At 36.8% G+C, this 19,002-nt stretch overlaps 1 protein-coding gene across 1 annotated transcript in view; it reads left to right on the top strand.

Moving 5' to 3' along the window:
• The window catches only part of ANTXR1 (ANTXR cell adhesion molecule 1), a 124,964-nt gene that overhangs the window by 22,068 nt on the left and 83,894 nt on the right, over positions 1-19,002 (top strand). Inside the window, exons 2-3 of the mRNA XM_019647689.1 lie at positions 3,737-3,808; positions 8,777-8,848. Of these exons, the coding sequence (XP_019503234.1) occupies positions 3,737-3,808; positions 8,777-8,848 (144 nt within the window). The remainder of the gene's footprint in view (positions 1-3,736; positions 3,809-8,776; positions 8,849-19,002) is intronic.

Below are 19,002 nucleotides of genomic sequence, written 5' to 3'. Positions count from 1 at the left end.
TAGATCTAAACTTTTCTCTACACCCCAGGATGTTTCTTGAATCTTTCCCTGTATCTAGCTAGCATCATTGTATCATTGCATCAATTTTAAAATTGATACATCATTGTAAGATTGTATCAATTTTACATATCAGTCAGAAGAATACTGAAAATGAAATGTTTTAAGACAAAAGAAAGTGAATTATCTTTGGGTGATCCGTTTAATAAGTAAAAGAATGCAAACTGATTTGAGATGGTGAAATAGGGCCAAATGGTGGAGAACAGAGAAATAGTACACCAAAAAAAGATTTATTCCAAACCTCTGCTCCTTAAGCAGAGAGCCAAGAATAGCCCCTGAATTCTAGGTCAAGTCCTTATTTCACCAACACTTTGCCTCCCCTCCCAGGGTAATTCCCTCACTGCACGACTTCTCTACTGATGAAGAAAATGAACTCTGGAGGGGGGAGGGGGGATTCCTCTCGAATCATTAGGCATCTTACAGTACTACCTACCCTTCTGTAACCAAAATTGCAGACAGTACTTCTCCTGGTCATAGAACCAAAGCACAGCATTGCATTCCAGAAGTGGGCACAGCTGTCCAGTGTCCAGGGAAATCTCAATTCCAGTGGAAAGGAGCTGTAGAATTCTGGATTGGACTCTAGCTGATAGTCAGCCATGTGGTGCCTCTTCTGGGGCATTGGGCCATATCTACCAGACCCTCAGAGACCCCCCAGGGCCAGAGCATCTACCCCATGGCTGAAGGAGAGCAGCCAGGACCAGTCTTTGAGATTTAAAGTATACACCTGAATCCTGTCCAGGATGACAGCTGGGATTCTAATGAAAGAGAATTCCCAAAGCATTAATAGCCCAAGGCTAGATTATGCAGTTCTGGTAAGCTCTTGGGAGACTCCCAACTGCCGTTAAACTCAGAGATCTAGTGTTGGTGATTACGTCGACCCATTCACCAAGGAGCTGTGCTCCAGAATCATTGATCCATCTGGGAAGGCTCCTCAGGTTCACATAGGGTCACAGGAGTTGGCTGGAGCCAGCTGGGTCCGAGTCCCAAACCCAGAGTGTTTATCCAAATGAGGGAGGAAGAGGTGATGTCCAGCTGGCAAAAGCTTAGGAGCTTCCACGAGCAGTAGAGGCTTCTTGTCTTCATGCTCTTCTTTCTTCCATTCAACAAACAGGTAGATGCTGGAGAGAAAAATATCTTTGCGACCCTCACAAGGGGAGCGTGACAAAAGAGTGATTGCAACTCAATATCAGAGAATGATGACTGAGAGACGTACAGGGGGCCCTGAGAGCATGGGACAGGGGCAGAGTGCCTCATCTGTGTTGGTCAAAGGCAACAGGCAGAGACTGAGTTGAGTCTTGAAGAGGGGGGTAGGAGTTTGCCAGTGTGGGCGTGGAACATCCCAGGCAGGTGGGATATGTATACAGGCTGAGAGACGGGAACGGAAATGGTTTATGGGAAAAGGTTGACTTTTGGCAGGAGGGGCCCCCAACCCCCTTTCTCACCCTGATCCCTTTCCCCCAACTCCTCACCCCCTCACTCTGTGGGCTCTATGCTGCTGCCATATGAAATAGCTTGCTCTACCCCACACAAGTGTTTAAATATGCATTTCTGTATTTACTAGAAGAGTTGAATGATTGTTCAAATGCTGATTTACCATCCTTTAGGGTGTTGCTTGTTCTGATCTTTTGTCTATTTTTCTAGTGTTTGCCTTTTTGATATGTACTTGTACCAATTATTTACATATCCTGGACACTAATCTATTGCCTTTTATATTTGCTGCAGACAAATCTTCTCTCACTCTTTTGTCTTTGAACTTGTTTCTGGTATCTTTTCATCATTTAGAATTTTAGACACTTCAATCAAAATTATCCTTTCCTAAGAAAAAAATCCTACTTTTTGTATCATGCTGAAGAACCCCTTCACTAACCTGATGCCATAAAAATCTCCTATAATTCATCCAGTGGATTTAATGTTTTGTTTTTCCCATTTGGTTTTAGTACATCTAAGATTACACTTGGTGTAAAATTGTGTTTTTTTTCAATTAGAAATCCATTGCTGCAGCATCATTTATTGAAGGGTTTATTCTCCTTCCCCCATTTGAATCACCTCTTTCACTCTATAGCAAGAGCTTACATAGGCTGAGGTATGGGTTCTCCATTCTACCCCACTAGCTTTACTGTTATATCATGTTTTATGCATATGGGATCATTATATCTATTAGGGCAAGCTTTACAACTTTGGTCTTTTTCATAATTGACTTGATGATTTATAGACCTTTAATCCCATTTTATTTTTAAAGTCAGTTTTTGAGTTTCATAAAACATCCTTTCAGAATTTTTCCTAGAATTGGAGTTATAGATTAACTTAGGGAAAGTGAGATGTCCTTACGATACGGAGTTTTCCACTGTATGATCATACACATTGTATCATTTGTGTTCAAGTTGGACAGACATATCTGTCTGAATATGGGGCACAGAAAAATAAATTCTCCTCATAGAGATGGAATACACTCAATGAGAGGAATATTGTACCATGAAAAGGACAGCATAAAACCTACTTTGCACAGATTCATCTTAAATATCTATAAAATAGTCTAAAACAAAAAATAGCAACCAATAATTTCTAGAAGTTAAAATTAAGGTAAATGAGTACATACAAAAATAAAAGTAATCTGAAACCGGTGGAAAATGTTTGCAGTACAAAATGTCAGACTAGAAGGAGCAAACTCTAACCTCAACAATTATTAGAATGACAGACAGCAATGCAGAGCTCAGCTGAAATAGATCCTTACGTGAAAGGAAAGAGGCATCCTAGCTCCAGAAAAGAGTGGGTTGTAATAGAAAAACCTACTAAGAAATCACTGCAACAGATGGAGTACAAGCACTGTGGAAATACTTAAAAGCTGAACTGAAGCCATAGTAAATGGTATCAATGAAATAGAAGTCAGCCTCGGGAAATAAAGAAAACCCCTTCCAACTCTAAAATTCTTTGACTCTATGTGTCCTAGAGAAAGTTTTCCTCTTTTTTCAGTAAGATATGTTTTTTTTTAATATAATAAAAAGTTGTGCAGTTTTTCTTCTTTTATTAGAGTGACTAATTACATTAGATTTCCTTAAATGTTGACCTTTCAGTACACTCCAGAAATAAACTCCATGAATTAATTAATTATTATTCTTGTTGCTATTATTGCTAATAGCAATAATAATAATTGTTGATAATAATAATAATTATTATTATTATTCCTGCTGGATTCATTTGCTAATATTTTATGTAAAGATTTTGCCTCTGTATTTAGAAATGAAAGTAGACCCTTTTTTGAAGGTGGGGGGTGATTTGTTTATCTTTCTCTGTTTGGGCATTTAGCTTGTGCTAATTTCATTTAAATCAACTGGAATCTTTCATAAGAGGAATAATTTAAGTAGCACACACACAAAACACCTGTTTCTTAAAGATTTGAAACTAACCTATGAATCTGATTGAGCCCAGGATGTTTTTCGTGTGTGAGTATGAGAAGTGGGGGTGGGAAGTGGAGTGAAGAGAGACCTTTAACAAAAATTTTAAGTATTCTTACATTAAGTCTGAACACCATTTTAAATGATTTACAAATTTATGGACATTTCAGATAATGAGCCCAATTAATGGATATGTCAAATGTCAATTAATAGAACATGAAAATAAATGATACAAGGTAAAGACAAATGAACACCCAATTGAGTAACGTCTGCTTTTGTTTTCCTAGATCAGGAAGTGTGCTACATCACTGGAATGAAATCTATTACTTTGTGGAACAGTTGGCTCATAAATTCATCAGGTGAGAAACGCAATGCATAGTTCTCTGTCATGATCAAAACCAGCCTGTGTGTGCTATTCTGCTCATTACTGACTACTTTGGTGATGCTTTTTGACAAAGGCGGACTCTCAGATCTTGGACCAGACTTTGTTTTCATCTTTGCCATGTATTAGAATGACGTTTGGCTTTGTTTTCAAGAGGACCCCAATGTGGTTATAAGACTAGAATTTTAACTTTGTCTTTCTCTTATTTAATAAATTCTTCTAGAAGGGTCATTAACATTTTCTTTCACAGTGTATCACGCTGGGGCAATTGGCTTATTCTAACTGGACTCATGTGGAGGGAGTGTAGGGTGTAAGATGGCCAGTTTACACTGGCCATCATGCCAGTTTGCTCAGAACTTTCCTGATTTTAGCACTACAAGTCTCACATCCAGGGAGCTACCTTCAGTTCTGGGCCATGACCATCCTGGTTGGTTAGCCTAGCTATGTGCCCTATCAGGTAGAATTCTCTGAGCATTCTTAACACCACTTTCCAAAAGAGGACAATGCAGTTTTGAACATCATCCCTGTAAACATGACAGGGACTTTAGAGATCCTACTTTCTATTAAGTATAAATACCCACTAGTAAAGGAAAGGAGGTCATTTTACCTGCCTTGGGTGCAGCCTGTAAGGGATAAACAATTGTGATAGCTTTCATGGAGGTGCTTGAAGCCAGCTGTCAAGGTCTTTGATAAAATTGTTCTGATTATTATAATTCTAAAGCAGCTTCATTCTTGCCAGTGGCCTCTGTAGAGTCTTCCAGCTGATACGAGTAACCATAAACTTTTTTTTAAAAGATTTTTATTGGGGAATTGGGGGATGGGAACAGCGCTGGGGAATTGGGTGAAGGGGAACAGACAAGTTGCTGCCTTTTTGTACTTTAGTCTAGTTGTGGAGGACGTTGCTTCATTGGCCCAAGTTGGCACCATCATTGCACTCTTCCCGGGTGAGGCAGATCAGTCGCTGGCTACTGGACGGCTGCTCACAGCGGCTGCTGGCCGCTCACGCTGGCTGCTGGCTACACGCGGTAGCCCATGGCAACCCACTGCAGCAGGGGCTGCAGCCTCTGCTGTCTCCAGCAACTCACGACAGCGCGCTCCAGGTTGAGCTGTTGTTCAGCATTTTAGCTGTAGAGGGCAGCGTCACTGGCCCTCATATGTGGGATCCGAACCGGGGCCCTCTGGTGTCCCAAGCCAGCTCTTAATGAACACACCACTCGGCCGGCCCCATAAACTTTTTTTAAATAAAGTTCTTTGTCTCAGAAGCTATGTTCTTTTCTGAGACCTGGGTAATGCAAACATGTTCCCTCCAAATTCAGTTACTGGTTTCAACATGTACCTGCCTTCCTGATGGGGGGGCGGTATCTTCTCTGAGATGCCAAGAATTGGAAGCTGCAGCAAGAAGCATCTAAACCCAGCTGAATGAGAAAAGCAGATGCTGGGGCGGGGGTAGAGGAAAAGCAGAGGGAAAGGAAAGAAGCAAATACTTGGGTGGTGTTAAAAGCAAAATATTTAAGAGAATCATAGAAGCTTAGATAGTATTGAAAGAAATAAGCCACAAACTTATCCTCAGAGACATCCACTAACCCTTAACTTGAATAGCTCTGGTGAGAAACTGCTGCCTTTTGAAGCAAACAGTCCAACAGTTGGACAATTACAGTTTCCAGAAAAGTCTTTTTGTCATTCAGCCAAAATGTCCTTCCCTGCACTCTTATCCATTGCCCCGCTGGAGTAATAGAAAACAAATCTGCCTCCGGATAGTTGCTATGTCTCTGCTCTTCTAGACTTCTGTTCCCCCTGAAGCAGAAAAGGCTTTGAAGTTAGGCAGATATGGATTTGAATCTAAGCTCCATTGTGCAACCATAGCAATTAACACCCTAGTTTGCATGTAAAAATTATGAGAGGAAACATGTGCAAACCAACTAGCCCAACTCCTAATTGAGAGGGCACTCAACACTTGTCTTTCCCAGCCCCTTCAGCAATTCCAGGCACTTTACTATCTTAGAATCAAAACAAGTTAGAGGTAGGAGTTCGGGGAACTATGAGACCACTTAATCTAATCCTCTCATTTTGTAGATTAAGAAACTGAGGACCAGAGTGGTTGACATGGCTTCACCCAGACCATGAAGCACTTTTCTCAGCTTGTCTCCCCTGGCCTTCCTTGGCTATGGACCCCATCAAAGTGTGGTACCAAGACATTATTGACATGCAAACTCCAAGAGGGAGGGGCTGTATTTTGTTGACAGCAGCAGCCAAAGTGCCTGTAACAGTGCCTGACACATAGTACATGCTCAGTCAATAACTTTGAATAAGTGAATGAATTTTGAAAAGGAATGAATGGTTTTTATTTATCCGTTCTAATACATAGTCTAGGCAGCTGATACTGCAGGAGAGGGGGGAGAAGTTCATTCAATAACAGTGACTGACACCAGTACAAATATATCATTTCTAATTTCAGTGGGATCCTTGAAATTTCAGGTCCTTTTATTTGTCTTTATTCTGACCCTTCTCATTTTCTTAATAATGATCCCAACTCTTCACCATTTTTTCAAGCCCCCAGCCTACACCTCACATCCATCACTCTCAGCAAAGAACCTTGCCTCCTGTTTCACCAAGAACCCAGAGAATAGCAGACAAGTGATCAGCTCAAGATCCAATTCTCCTCTGAAAAGATGCACGCACGTCCTTCCCATCATCTTCAAGATTGAATTTTCTCTTCTATTTAAAGCCACTCCCTCCATTTTAGTCCATTTTATCCCATTGTCTCCAATCTCCTCTAGGTCTTTGTTTTTCTCTGTATTTTCTCTACCTTTCACCTAGCTCCATTTCCACTGCCAAGAGACATAAACTAACCTCTCCTGCCCCTTGTCTGAAAAAAATGAAAACCAAAGAATCTCCTGGTCATTTCTCCTATAGGCACTGTCCTATTTCTTTACTGGCTTCTCACTCAGATATCTTGAAAGACTTGTTGTCTCCATATCCTTAACCCACGGCCATACGGCTGTCATTCCCACCCTCTAACTCCCTGCTCTCACCAAAGTCATTAAGTGATGCCCTGGAGGTCAAATCCAGTGAGCTCCTGGTCGTGCTTATTCTGCTGGACAGAGATTTCATTTAATCCAGACTTATCTCTCCTGGAAATTCTCTCCTCCACTTGCTTCTGGTTCTTTCATCTCACCGACCAGAGCTAGGCCTTCGAATGTTGATATTGGCTCTAGATTTGGCTCACATCCCTTCTCGCTGCTGACACTTTCTTTGAACAATTTTACTCACATCAGTAGGCTGAGAACTCACAAATTATTTCTCTAGCCTCTTGGAGACCTACATTTCCCACATTTCAAATTCATCCTTTCCAGAGCTGAACCCTGTATGAGTGAGACAGCATAGTATAGTGGTTAAGAGCCCATGTTCTAGAAGCAGAATGCTTGGGTTTAAGCCCCAGACCTGCCACTCTGCCACTGCGTGACTTTGGGGAAACTACTTTATCTTTCAGGGTTTTAATTCTCTTCTGTGGAAAATAGAAAGAATAATAGTACTGATCTCATAAAGTTGTTCTAAGTTTCATGAGATAACACATGCAAATCACTTATAATAATGCCTGGTACATACTACGCACTTGATAAGCTTGGCCATAATTAGTATGACCATAATCATTATCATTGTCATTTAGGACATGGTGTCCTGCTGGCCCAGGACTAGTGAGGGAGTAACAAGCAGCATGGTGTCATGGACAGAGAATCCAGGTCTGTTTCAAGAGGCCAATATTCAATACACCAAGTACTGCCTAGGCTCCTATCCAGTATTAAACACCATGCTAAGAGTTTCCAAAGATGCATCAAACAAATGGTAATGAATGTAGACTTTATGCTGGAAGCAATAGAAGCCATTAGAGGTGTGACTGCAGATAAGTGACAAGACCTGATGTATATTTTAGGAAGATAATTCTGGGAGCAGTGGAACAAGGAATGAGTCAAGGCCACCAGCTAGGAAATAATTGCAGTGGTCTGATCATTGAGGGCAAATTCCTAAGTTAAGAGATGGAAAAGAGGGACAGGTTTCAGATACATTATAGGAAGTGGGAACAATAAGAGTTGTTGCCAGGTCAGGTTTGGAATGCTATTGCATTGTGAAGAAATAGGTTGGTGCCATGGTGGATGAACCAGTTGGTCACCCAGGGAAGAGCCCCACAGGATGGTGTTCCACTGGTGAATCCACTACAGTCTGACAGTCCCTCTTGCAAATGGAGAACCATATTTGGGTCTCAGCCGAAAGTGTGGATTTTACATTGTGTGGATTTTACATTGACAAGCTCCCAAGCACTGCCATGTAAAAACCATGCCAATGTATTCATTAATAATGAGAAGTATAACTACCGAGATATTCTTGAGGCACTTTCTCTCCTTAAAGGATAACTTCCTTGGAAAGTCAAATAGAAATTCAAAGTTGATGGTGACCCTGCTCTCAGAGCATAAGGAATGCAACGTATGATCTTAATAGCTGATGGCATCAAGCTGCAACAGCCGGAAACACTCTCTTCCTCATACGCAGACTACTCTGGAGATGCTATCAAATTTGAGTGTATCGGGATCCTCCTTTTTATACAGACACCATGCAGACCATCCCCCTTCTAGGGACACGCTTCTTCAGACAGAGCACAGGGCAGTGATGAATTTTCGCTTTCTTACTTATAATCCGCACTCGCAGAGGGGTGGTGTTAAGTCAGAAGCAGCCTCCAGGCAGAAAACGCAGGCCTTCTCTTTGGTCCAGAGCTTCAAATCTGATGCTGGCTGAATGCTGGCAACACCAGCTGTGGAGGCCCCATTGGGTTCCGCATCCTCAGCTCTGGCAGCTGTGATATAACGGGAAGAGCAGGGAGGAGAAAGCCCGGAAGGGAATGGCGTTCCATATGTTTTCTATCTGCCCTAATTGCATTTCTTTTCCTTTCCAGCCCTCAGCTAAGAATGTCCTTTATTGTCTTCTCTACTCGAGGAACAACCCTAATGAAGCTCACCGAAGACAGGTAAGAATGGTCCCCATCCCTGTCACTCAAATGCCCATCTTTTCTTGAGTGGTGCTCATACTTCTGCGCTAGTGCTAGCTTTGACCTGTCGGTCACTTTAATGTAATAGTTCTCTCTTTTCACTTAAGCCTTGAACTTTGCACATCGACCCATCTGCTAGTTTACTCTGCAATGGCTTTGATAGCATTTCCTGATGTTGGTGAAATTTTATAAATGACTAAATCACATTAAGGTAAATCTTACATTGGATGGGTGACTGGGTCTGCTAACTTGGAGCAGAATGTTAGCAAACCAAATTCTTGGGGGACTATATTTTCATTTATTAAATTAGATGCATTTTGTGGATTAAAGTTTCAGAGCTATAATAAGCACACTATGAGAAAAGTAAGAACTTGAAGTATTTTCGTACGTAATTACTAAGGCAGGGAATAGAAAGGGGGAGTCGACAGTACCACAAAATAAAAGGAAATTTGAATCAGGAATGGAAAAATGTTGTTGACATAGAAGGATGAGTTAGACCTAGCTTAACAAAAACATTATTTTGGGTTTCACCACTTGCAGATGAAAACGAGCACTAACAGAGACATGTCATTTATTCATAGTTAGGATGGCATAGTAGGGAAGGAGATGACAGTTTTCCTGAGTTAATGCTACTTTTTCTACATTTTAAAAAGTGATATGGTCCACATGAGAGAAGCACCATGGGGGAACATGTGTGGGACTATTAGCAGACTTACGTATGGACATGTTGGAGAAAGGAAAGGAGGCCAGGCAAGTCAGGGAAGGCAGGAAGACTTTATTCAACAACACTCCTCTTCGAAAACTGCAAATAGGACTAACAGGACAGGCTAAGGTGCTTCAGTTTTGCAGACACAGTGAATATGAGCTAGTCCCTATTTTTCTCCATGTCATTGTTTCCTATCTGTAACAAGAAGAGTAACCAGGCCATCTAGAAGTCTTTAAATGCCGTCTTTCTTTCAACAGTGCCTATTATAGGCATGCATGCCATTTGAGGTGCACAGACACCCCATTTTAAAAACAGGCATTTCTCATTTCTTATTAACAGAAGTAGAAACGGAGGCCCTATCATGTTTTCTAATTAGGGATACCCAGCAGAACCCACCTTAGATGCTGGCTCCGCATTCACTCCTGTTTTGCTGCCTCATGTTAAAATTAAACAGGGAATCATAAAGCCAAGAAACCTGTGTGACTTTCCTCCAGTGTTGGCCAAGGGTTTTAAGAAGCTCTGAGAAAGTGTCTCTAGCCTACGGGCTATGTTCCAGATAGATGTCTTTTATTCTGAGAAAACTCTCCTCTCACCCGTTCTTCACATCTTCCTACATGCAGAGGCCGCCTGGTGTTACTTCATGCTGACTCCACTCACTCCGTGCCAAGAGTTTGGCCATGAGACCAAGTTCACACACCTCTTGCAGATAAGTTGTGTGCTACTGCTCACAACCTCTGGGAAGTGGGGCGGGCAGAGGTGGGCCATGGATTGACCAACACTATTGCAATGCCTAGGCTTTCAGACCCATTTTGGTTATGCTAGTTCATCTTAGTCCTTTGAATCCTACTTCTGAATCTCCTCTTTTGTGACTTAACTTCGCTGCTAGTTTCCTGTGCCAATGAGAAAACAGATTAGATCCCCAATTTGTTAGAAACAGCATTTAATATTTAAGAGCAGAATATGCATCAAATAACAGCCAGAAATGCCTTGCTAAAGGCTGAATGGGTTTCGTGTGGTGACTGCTTGACCTAACCTATGGGTCAGCTGGCAAAGCGTGACATGGGTCACTGACATGTCCCCAGCCTTATCAACCTATGGAAAAATATGGGCAAGCCATCGCTCTCTAAAAGACTTTCTCACGACATTAGCTAAAAGAATTAGGCTTTCAGAGCTTCCAAGCCAGTACTATTTCTGAAATATATGACTTTCAGTGTATTCGTTGGTCACAGGAATGTGTATATTTTTCTCTATATCTCATTTGATCTTCATAGTATCCCTATAAGATAGTAAAAGATGCATTATTATACCTATGTAACAATTGAGGAAACTCACAGTTTAAAAAACTTGTTTAAAAACAAGACATGAATTAGCAGAGACTCATTTCAACAAAAGCAAAAGATTTTGGGTCAACCGAGAGAAATAATATCAAAGGTATATTTGCATTCAATTCTTGGGATTGAATCCACAGAAGGGAAGCCATAGGGAAGTTGAAAAAATAGAATGGAAGACAGCTATGGTGTGCTGAGCTGTAGCTGTACTATTAGAATAATAATACCTATCATTTGTGTCTTTTATCTGCTAAGCTCTTTATGTATCATTTCTTATCTATCCCTATATAACCATTATTATTAATACATCAATTTCTAATGGAGTCTCTGGTCATTTCATCCATTTTTTTATAGGCAATATGACATTTTTCACTAACTGCTTTCAAGATTTTTTTTTCTTTATCTTCAATTCTCAGCAGTTTGATTATGATGTGGCTGGGTATGGTTTTCTTTGAGTTTATCCTATTTTGGCTTTGCTGAGCTCATTGAATCTATAAATTTATGTCTTTCACCAAATTTGAGGACATTTTTTTTTTCAAATAGTTTTCTGCACTAGTCATTTTCTCCTGTCCTCTGAAACACCAGTGGCACAACGGTGAGACCTTTTGATATTCCATATGTCCCTTTTCAGTTCTTTTTCAACCTCTCTTCTTTCTGTTCTTCCGATTAGATCATTTCTATTGACCTACCTTTATGTTCACCGACTCTTTCCTCTGTCATCTCCATTCTGCCACTGAGCTCAGCATCCATTTAATTTTTTACTGTAGTATTGTGTTTTTCAGCCCTACAATATCTATTTGGTTCTTTAAAATTTTTTATTTCTCTGCTGAGAACTTTCATCTTTCCATTTATTTCAAGTGCATTTACCCTTACCTCATGCAATGGAGTTATTATAACAGCTTTAAATTGTTCGTCTTATAGTTCCAACAGCTCAGGTTTGGCATCTTACTTGTCTTCTCCCTTGAGAATCAGTCACGTATTCTAGGTGCTTTTATGTCAAGTAATTTTAGACTATATCCTAGAAATTTTTTTAAATTATGTTGCTTAGACTCTGAGTCATATTCAGATCCTCTGGAGAATGTGGATTTTTTTCCCTTTGTTTGCTTTAGTAGGAAATCACCTTGGCTAGGTTCAGACCGCAAGCTCTATCTCTTCCTCTGTGGCTGGTGGTTTTTATTTTGGTTCCATTTTCAAGGCTTTGCTAAGCTGCATTGGGCCTGTCCCACACATGTGCAGCTCAGAGATGACTTTTACAGCTTCATACACAGAATTAGAGGGATCCCCTTCTCCAGCACTTTTCTCTCCAGGATTCCCCAACGCTATCTTTCCCTCTGAGGCCTCCTTTCAAAGTCCTCTAGAAAGAAAAATGGAGTTTCTCTTGGAGTTTTGGCTACCACATTGCTGAATGCAGTTCTCTACTGAAGTCACCCTTGAGGCAAAGCCAGGAATAAAAAAAGAGAAATAAAAATGATAGAGATTCCCTCCACATTCTTTGAACCACTGTGTGTGTGTATGGCGGGGGGGGGGGTTGCTTTAACTAGGGGCCAGAAATATGGGGGCTTTCTGGGCCGTTTAGGTAACACCCTAGACCACTACCATGTACTGAGACCCATCCTCAGGTTAAAGACATGAGAGAAAAGAGGAAAACAAATTTAGAATTCATCTTTGTGTGGGTTATTTTCCAGGTTTTAGCTGCCTTCCTCAATCCACCTGCTTTGTTTACTTTTCAGAGTCCTTGTGTGTTTGCTTTTTAAAATTTTGTCCAGAGTTTTGTTATAATTAGTAAGAGATAGCCAGGGGCAAGTTTACTCTATCTTACCTGCTATTACTTTAATTTTACAGATAATGACACTGAGATTCAAGTAATTTAGATAACTTGCGAAGGTCAAATAATAAAAATGGCAGAACTAGTATTCTGATTCTGGGTTCTGGATTTGGTTCAACTCATGTGCTTTCCATTATATCATGTTGCTCTTTCAAGATTTCTTAGCTTCATCAGTTTGCAAAGCAATTGACAAATTGTGACAAATTTTTTAGGTGTCTTCATTAACATAATAAAGGATATAATGTTAATTTACATATTATCAGAATTAATAATTTTATTGTTAACTACTGCATATGAGCCCCTAAAAACTCTGTGGATGTCTTTTCCTGATCTTAATTGAAATACTTTAAATGTTTCATCATTGGAAATGAGATCATGTCAAGGAAGTCCAACTCTTACTTTAAAAGAAATCAGGAATAGATTTTAAATGTCATCAAATGCATTTTGGCAGCTATTGAGTTGATCATGTTTTTTCTTTGGCCTACTAATACAGTGAAATGCATTAAGATGATTTTTTTAATATTGGATCATTCTTGCCTTTGTGGTTACACTTGATTGTAATATATTTTTGTTTTAATGTAGAGCTGAATTCCATTTCTGTGTTTTATTCAGAAATTTAGGATCAGTATTCATAATGGTGTTTGGGCTGCTATTGTCCTTTTTATGACTACCTTTACTTACAGTATTTTTCTGTAATTTTTTTTTTACCTTTAGATTTTATTTTACATCTAGAATTTATCCTGATGCATGGTGTATAAGGCCAAGATAAATCTTTTTTTCTTCAAATGTTTAGCCAGTTTTTCCAACACCATTTGCTGAATAATCTTTTACTACCAGTATGAAAAGTTAGACTCTGTCATAGACTTGGGGACATTGCTAAGTTTTCTCTTCTGGTGCACTGCATTTCTTTCCTATACTAGAACCAGTTATGTATTTTAATTAGTTTTAACATCTAGAAGACCCATCCTTCCTCACTTCTAATCTTGGATAAAAATCTCCCTCATCTTTAGTGGGGGTTTTTCCCTACCATGTGTATTTTAAATAATTTTTTTAGGTTCCAAAACATTCTTGTGATTTTCACTTAAATTGTAGGAAAAGTACAAAATAATCTTAGCAGATAACATTGCATTTTTACTGTATCTATTTTCTTATTTGAGGATATATCACTTTTCTTATATGTGCCTCAGTAAGATTCTGCTATTTTCTTTAGATTGCTCTTGTACAGTGTTAAGTTTACTCATAGGCATTTTAAAGTTTTGCTTCCATTCTGACTAAATTTTTTTCAGTTGTATTTTCTAAATTATTGTTCACTATAGAGCAGTTACCCTATACTTTGGGGTCCATGGGCTTTTATTAAACTCCATTAAATTATTTTTTAAAATTTGCAAGTCAGAGAGACTGTAGCTTGCATCAGAAGAGACCTATGCCCCTAAAATAGTCAAGAAATATTGGTTTGGGGAAAACTATTAGTTTTGTAGACTTATTTTTTATCCCATTATATTAATGAAACATTTTGTTATAGTTCTGATATTTTTCCAGTTAATTTTGGAGTGGTTTTCTAGTAAGATGGTTGTATTATTTGTAATTAATAACTCCTGTTCTCTTTTCTAATATTTATAGCTGTTATATTTTCTTGTGTGTCTTGTTACATTGGCTAAAATTTTTAAACTTTAATGGGAATGACTTGTGTTTCACAATTATGTATTTTATTGGATATTGACTTCATAGAGATATTTTATATCCACTATATTAAGAAATGATTCTTCCAATTTTATTAAAAAATTTTTATATGACATAAATGTTAAGTTTTAGTAAATGTCCTTTGGTCATATCAAGATGATTATACCTTTCTTCTTTTATTTCCTTTGTCCTGTCCATTTGAAAATTTTAAATCAAAAGATTTCCTGATGAAAACTCGTCTTATATTCCTGGAATAAATTTTATTTATCATGGTTTGTTCTTTTATTTTATTTAATATAAGCCTGAAGATATTGCTTATCAATATTTAATATTAAGAGTATTTAAGAGTTTTATTTTATACTATCTTTGTCAGTCATCAGGCCAAAATGATTATGTGAGTTTGAAAAAATGAATTAGCAGCCTTTTTATATGCTGTGGAATATCTTAACTACATAGCAAGTATATGTTTGTTCAAGGTTTGATAGAACTCAAAGGAAAGCCATCTAAGCCTAAATCATTATTAAAGAAGTTCTTTTGACAGTTATCTCAAATTCTTATATGACTTACTATTATTATATTTTCCACCTTAAGAAATGGTAGAAATTTCTCCATTCAAATTACTCAGTGGTTTGACTCTTAAATTTATTCAACAATTCTCTTTTGTATATTTGTTTTGTCATATGATTCATTATTTTATCTTTTAACTATTATTAATGCCTGTCTTCTGCTTCTTATCTTATTTCATCTCTTTTCCTGGCTTTTTGAATAGAAAGTTTATTCAGAAAAGTCATATGGCTTCACTCATATGTGGCATATAAGACTGAAAGCAACAAATGAACAAGACAAGCAAACAAACAAACAAACAAATCATAGACACATATAACAGTTTAGAGGTTACCAGAAGGTTAGGGAGGAAGAGAGGGTTGGTAGAGAGGGTAAAGGGGGTCAAATATAGGGTGATAGAAGGAGAACTGACTGTGGGTGGTGAACACACAATACAGTATATAGATGATGTATTATAGAATTGTACACTTTAAGCCTATGTAATTTTACTAAGCAATGTCACTCCAATAAATTTAATAAAGATTAAAAAAGAATATAAATGATGCTCTAAATCATCCTTCTTGAATCTCCTACACTCTGACATATGCTGTTCTTATTATTGTTAATTTCTAAATAGCTTACATTATAATTTTGTATTTTATTTAATATGATTTACAAAATATTTCACAATTTCCACGATTTTTTTAATATTTATATCAATTTCCAGAGTCATTGCATTTTTTCAGAAAATGTGGTTCATACAATTTCTACTTTTAAAATTTATTAATTTTTGTTGGTGGATTAGTTTATGATTAAATTTTATTTATTATTCATGAGTGTTAAAAACTATGCATATTTTGATGTATAAAAAGTTTTTACAGAAGTAATGTATTGATTTAATTTATCAAATAATTTATATTTTTGTTTACTTGATCTGTGAAGGCAAAGAAATATTTTAAAACTTTCTTCCATGACTGTTTTATGTAAATTTCCAATACATTGCTTTATAATTAATCTTATTATTTAGTTCAGATGTGTTTTTATTATGGAATATATTTCCAATCAACATTAAATAACTTTTTTGTCACCTTTAATGCTTTTTAAGTCTTTTGTCCAAAAATAATAATATAACTTAATTTTTTGTATTTTCTTGTTATACCTTTGTCCACCCATTTATCTTTGACCCTTCTTTGCTATTTTAATTTTCCATCAGAATTTGAAAAGTGTAATTTGAAAGGGTTTAATTTTGTTTTCATTGTAGCAAGAGTTCCCAGTAAATTTTGCTTGTCTTTATAATGGCAAGAATAAAGTAATACCCATTCTCTTTGTTGAATTTCTTAAGAAGTATTTGCATTATGTTTCATAAATACACACACACACACTTACATATTTTTTTTCGTTTTCAGTACTTGAAGTTTTTATTTTATTTATTTTTTTTAATTTCTAGGTTGGCTGAGTCTTTTTAGGGGGGTAAAATTTTCCTGGAGGTTATGTAAATATTAATCTTTCTGAGTCATAACTTATTTGAGAATTGTTGTTATTCACCTCCAAGTAAATATTTTAATTAAATATAAAGTTCTTATATCTGGTCTACTTTTTCTCCTAAATTTACTAGAGACAGTGACACAATGTCAACTTGCATATATTCTAGTGTATATTGCATGTAAAAAAAAAAAGGAGGGTTGCCAATTTAGTACATATCTGCTTTATGAATAATTGTTTTCTCCTGGATGCTTGTAAAAAATTTTTTTCTTTATCTTTGGAATTTGATAAAATACTCAAGAGAATATACCTAAGCATGGGTCCTCTTATTAATTTTGTATAATACTTTGCATAAGACTTGGCTTAAGAATTTTTTTCTGTTCCTTTTTTTTATTACTTTTCCTTGTCTGTTCATTCTTAAATCTATCCAACACCTCTTTTTATATTCTATTATAATTTTTTAATCTGTATCTTTTTTTTTTAATTCTTAGGGAATGTTTCAATCTGGTCCTATAATTTACCAATATGAGTTGTTTTGTTTTGTTTTTGCGGTATTCATTCAATTTACTGTTCCTGGATTCCATTGCATTTTTTTCAAATCGTGGTAAAATATACATACCAAAGAATTTAACTATTGTAACCATTTTAAGCATTCAATTCAGTGGCATTAAGTTGTGCAGCCATCACCACTACTCATCTCCACAACTTTTTCATCATCCCAAACTGAAACTCCCCTAGTCCCTGGCAACCTGTATTCTACTTTTTATCTCTAGGGAGATATTGCCTATTATACATACTTTATATAAGTGGAATCACATAATACTTTTCCTTTTGTGTCTGGCTTATTTCATTTAGCATGTTTTCAAGGTTCATCCATACTGTAGGATGTATCAGAGTTTCATTCCTTTTTAAGGCAGAATAATATTCCATTGTATGTAAATAATGCATTTTATTTATCCATTCATCTGTCAATGGGCATTTGTGTTATTTACATCTTTTGACTGTTGTGAATAATTCTGCTATGAACAATGTCATGTAAATATCTGTTCAAGCTTCTGCTTTCAATTCTTTGGGGCACATAACTAGAAAGGGGCACATAACTAGAAATGGAATTGCTGGATTATATGGTAATTTTATGTTTAATTTTTTTGAGGAACCGCCATACTATTTTTTACAGTGGTTGCACCATTTTACATATCTACCAATAGTCCACAAAGATTCCAATATATCCACATCTTTTCTGGGTTTGTTTGTTTTTTTATAACAACCATCCAAATGGGTGTGAAATGATATCTCATTATGGTTTTAATTTGTATTTTCCTAGTGAATAGTGATGTTGACTATCTTTTCCTGTGCTGATTGGTACATTTGTAAATATTTTTTGGGAAAATGTCTAGTCAAGTCCTCTGCCCCTTAAAAAAGGCATTATTTTATTTTTATTTTTTATTATATTTATATTTTTATTTTTTATTAAAAATTGGGCTGTTTTTATTATTATTGTTGAGTTCTAAGAGTTCTTTGTATATTTTAGATATTAACCCCTTACCTAATATATGATTTGCAATATTTTCTCCGATTTTATGGGCTACCTTTTCACCCTGTTGATAGTGCTCTTTGATACATAAAAGCTTTTAATTTTGATCAAGTCCAATTTATCTATTTTTGTTGTTGTTGTTGCCTGTGCTTGGTGTCATATACCAAGAAATCATTGCCAAATCCAACATCATGAAGATTTTCCTCATGTTTTTTCTAAGAGCTTTATAGTTTTAGTTCTTACTTTTAGGTTCTTCATCCATCTTGAGTTATTTTTTGTATATGATTAAAATAAGATCCAACTTTATTCTATTGCAAATGGATATACAGTTTTCCCAGCACCATTTGTGGAAAAGATTGTCTTTACCCCATTGGATGGTTGAAATCCTTGTTGAAAATCACTTGATCATATTTGCACAATTTTATTTCTGGGTCCTCTGTTTTACTCCATTGGTATATATGTTTGTCCTTATGCTAGTATGACACTGTTCTGATTAATGTGGCTTTGTAGTAAGTTTTGAAATGAGGAAGTGTATTTCAATTTTTGTTCTTTTATCAAGATTATTTTGGCTATTTGGGGTTCCCTGAGATTCCATATGAATTTTAGAATAAGTTTTTCTATTTCTGCAAAAAATTAAAAATAAAATAATGCCTTTGGAATTTTGATAGAGATAGCATTAAATATATGGATCACTTTGGGTAGTATTGTCATCTTAACAATATTAAGTCTTCCGATCTGTGAACACAGGCTGTCTTTCCATTTACGTATTCCTTTAATTTATTTCATCAATGTTTTATAGTTTTCAGTGCCATTTTATTTTTTAACTGACCAGTAGCATCTCTCAATGCTATGAATATTTTCCTTATACTGAATTTTTTCTTATGTGTATGTGTGTGTGGCACCCTGCTATTGTGTTAGAGATGGAATAGCATCATCGTGAATATGAACTAGAATTGTTTTATGTTTCTTATATGACTGTGCTTCAAAGGAAAAATTTTCTCAGATTCCCCTAATTGGTCATTTTCTTTCCAATTT

This window comes from Hipposideros armiger, unplaced genomic scaffold, assembly GCF_001890085.2.
Source record: "Hipposideros armiger isolate ML-2016 unplaced genomic scaffold, ASM189008v1 scaffold_114, whole genome shotgun sequence".
Taxonomy (NCBI): domain Eukaryota; kingdom Metazoa; phylum Chordata; class Mammalia; order Chiroptera; family Hipposideridae; genus Hipposideros; species Hipposideros armiger.
Note: the sequence above shows the minus strand (reverse complement) of the source record. Positions and strands in the feature narration are given on the sequence as shown.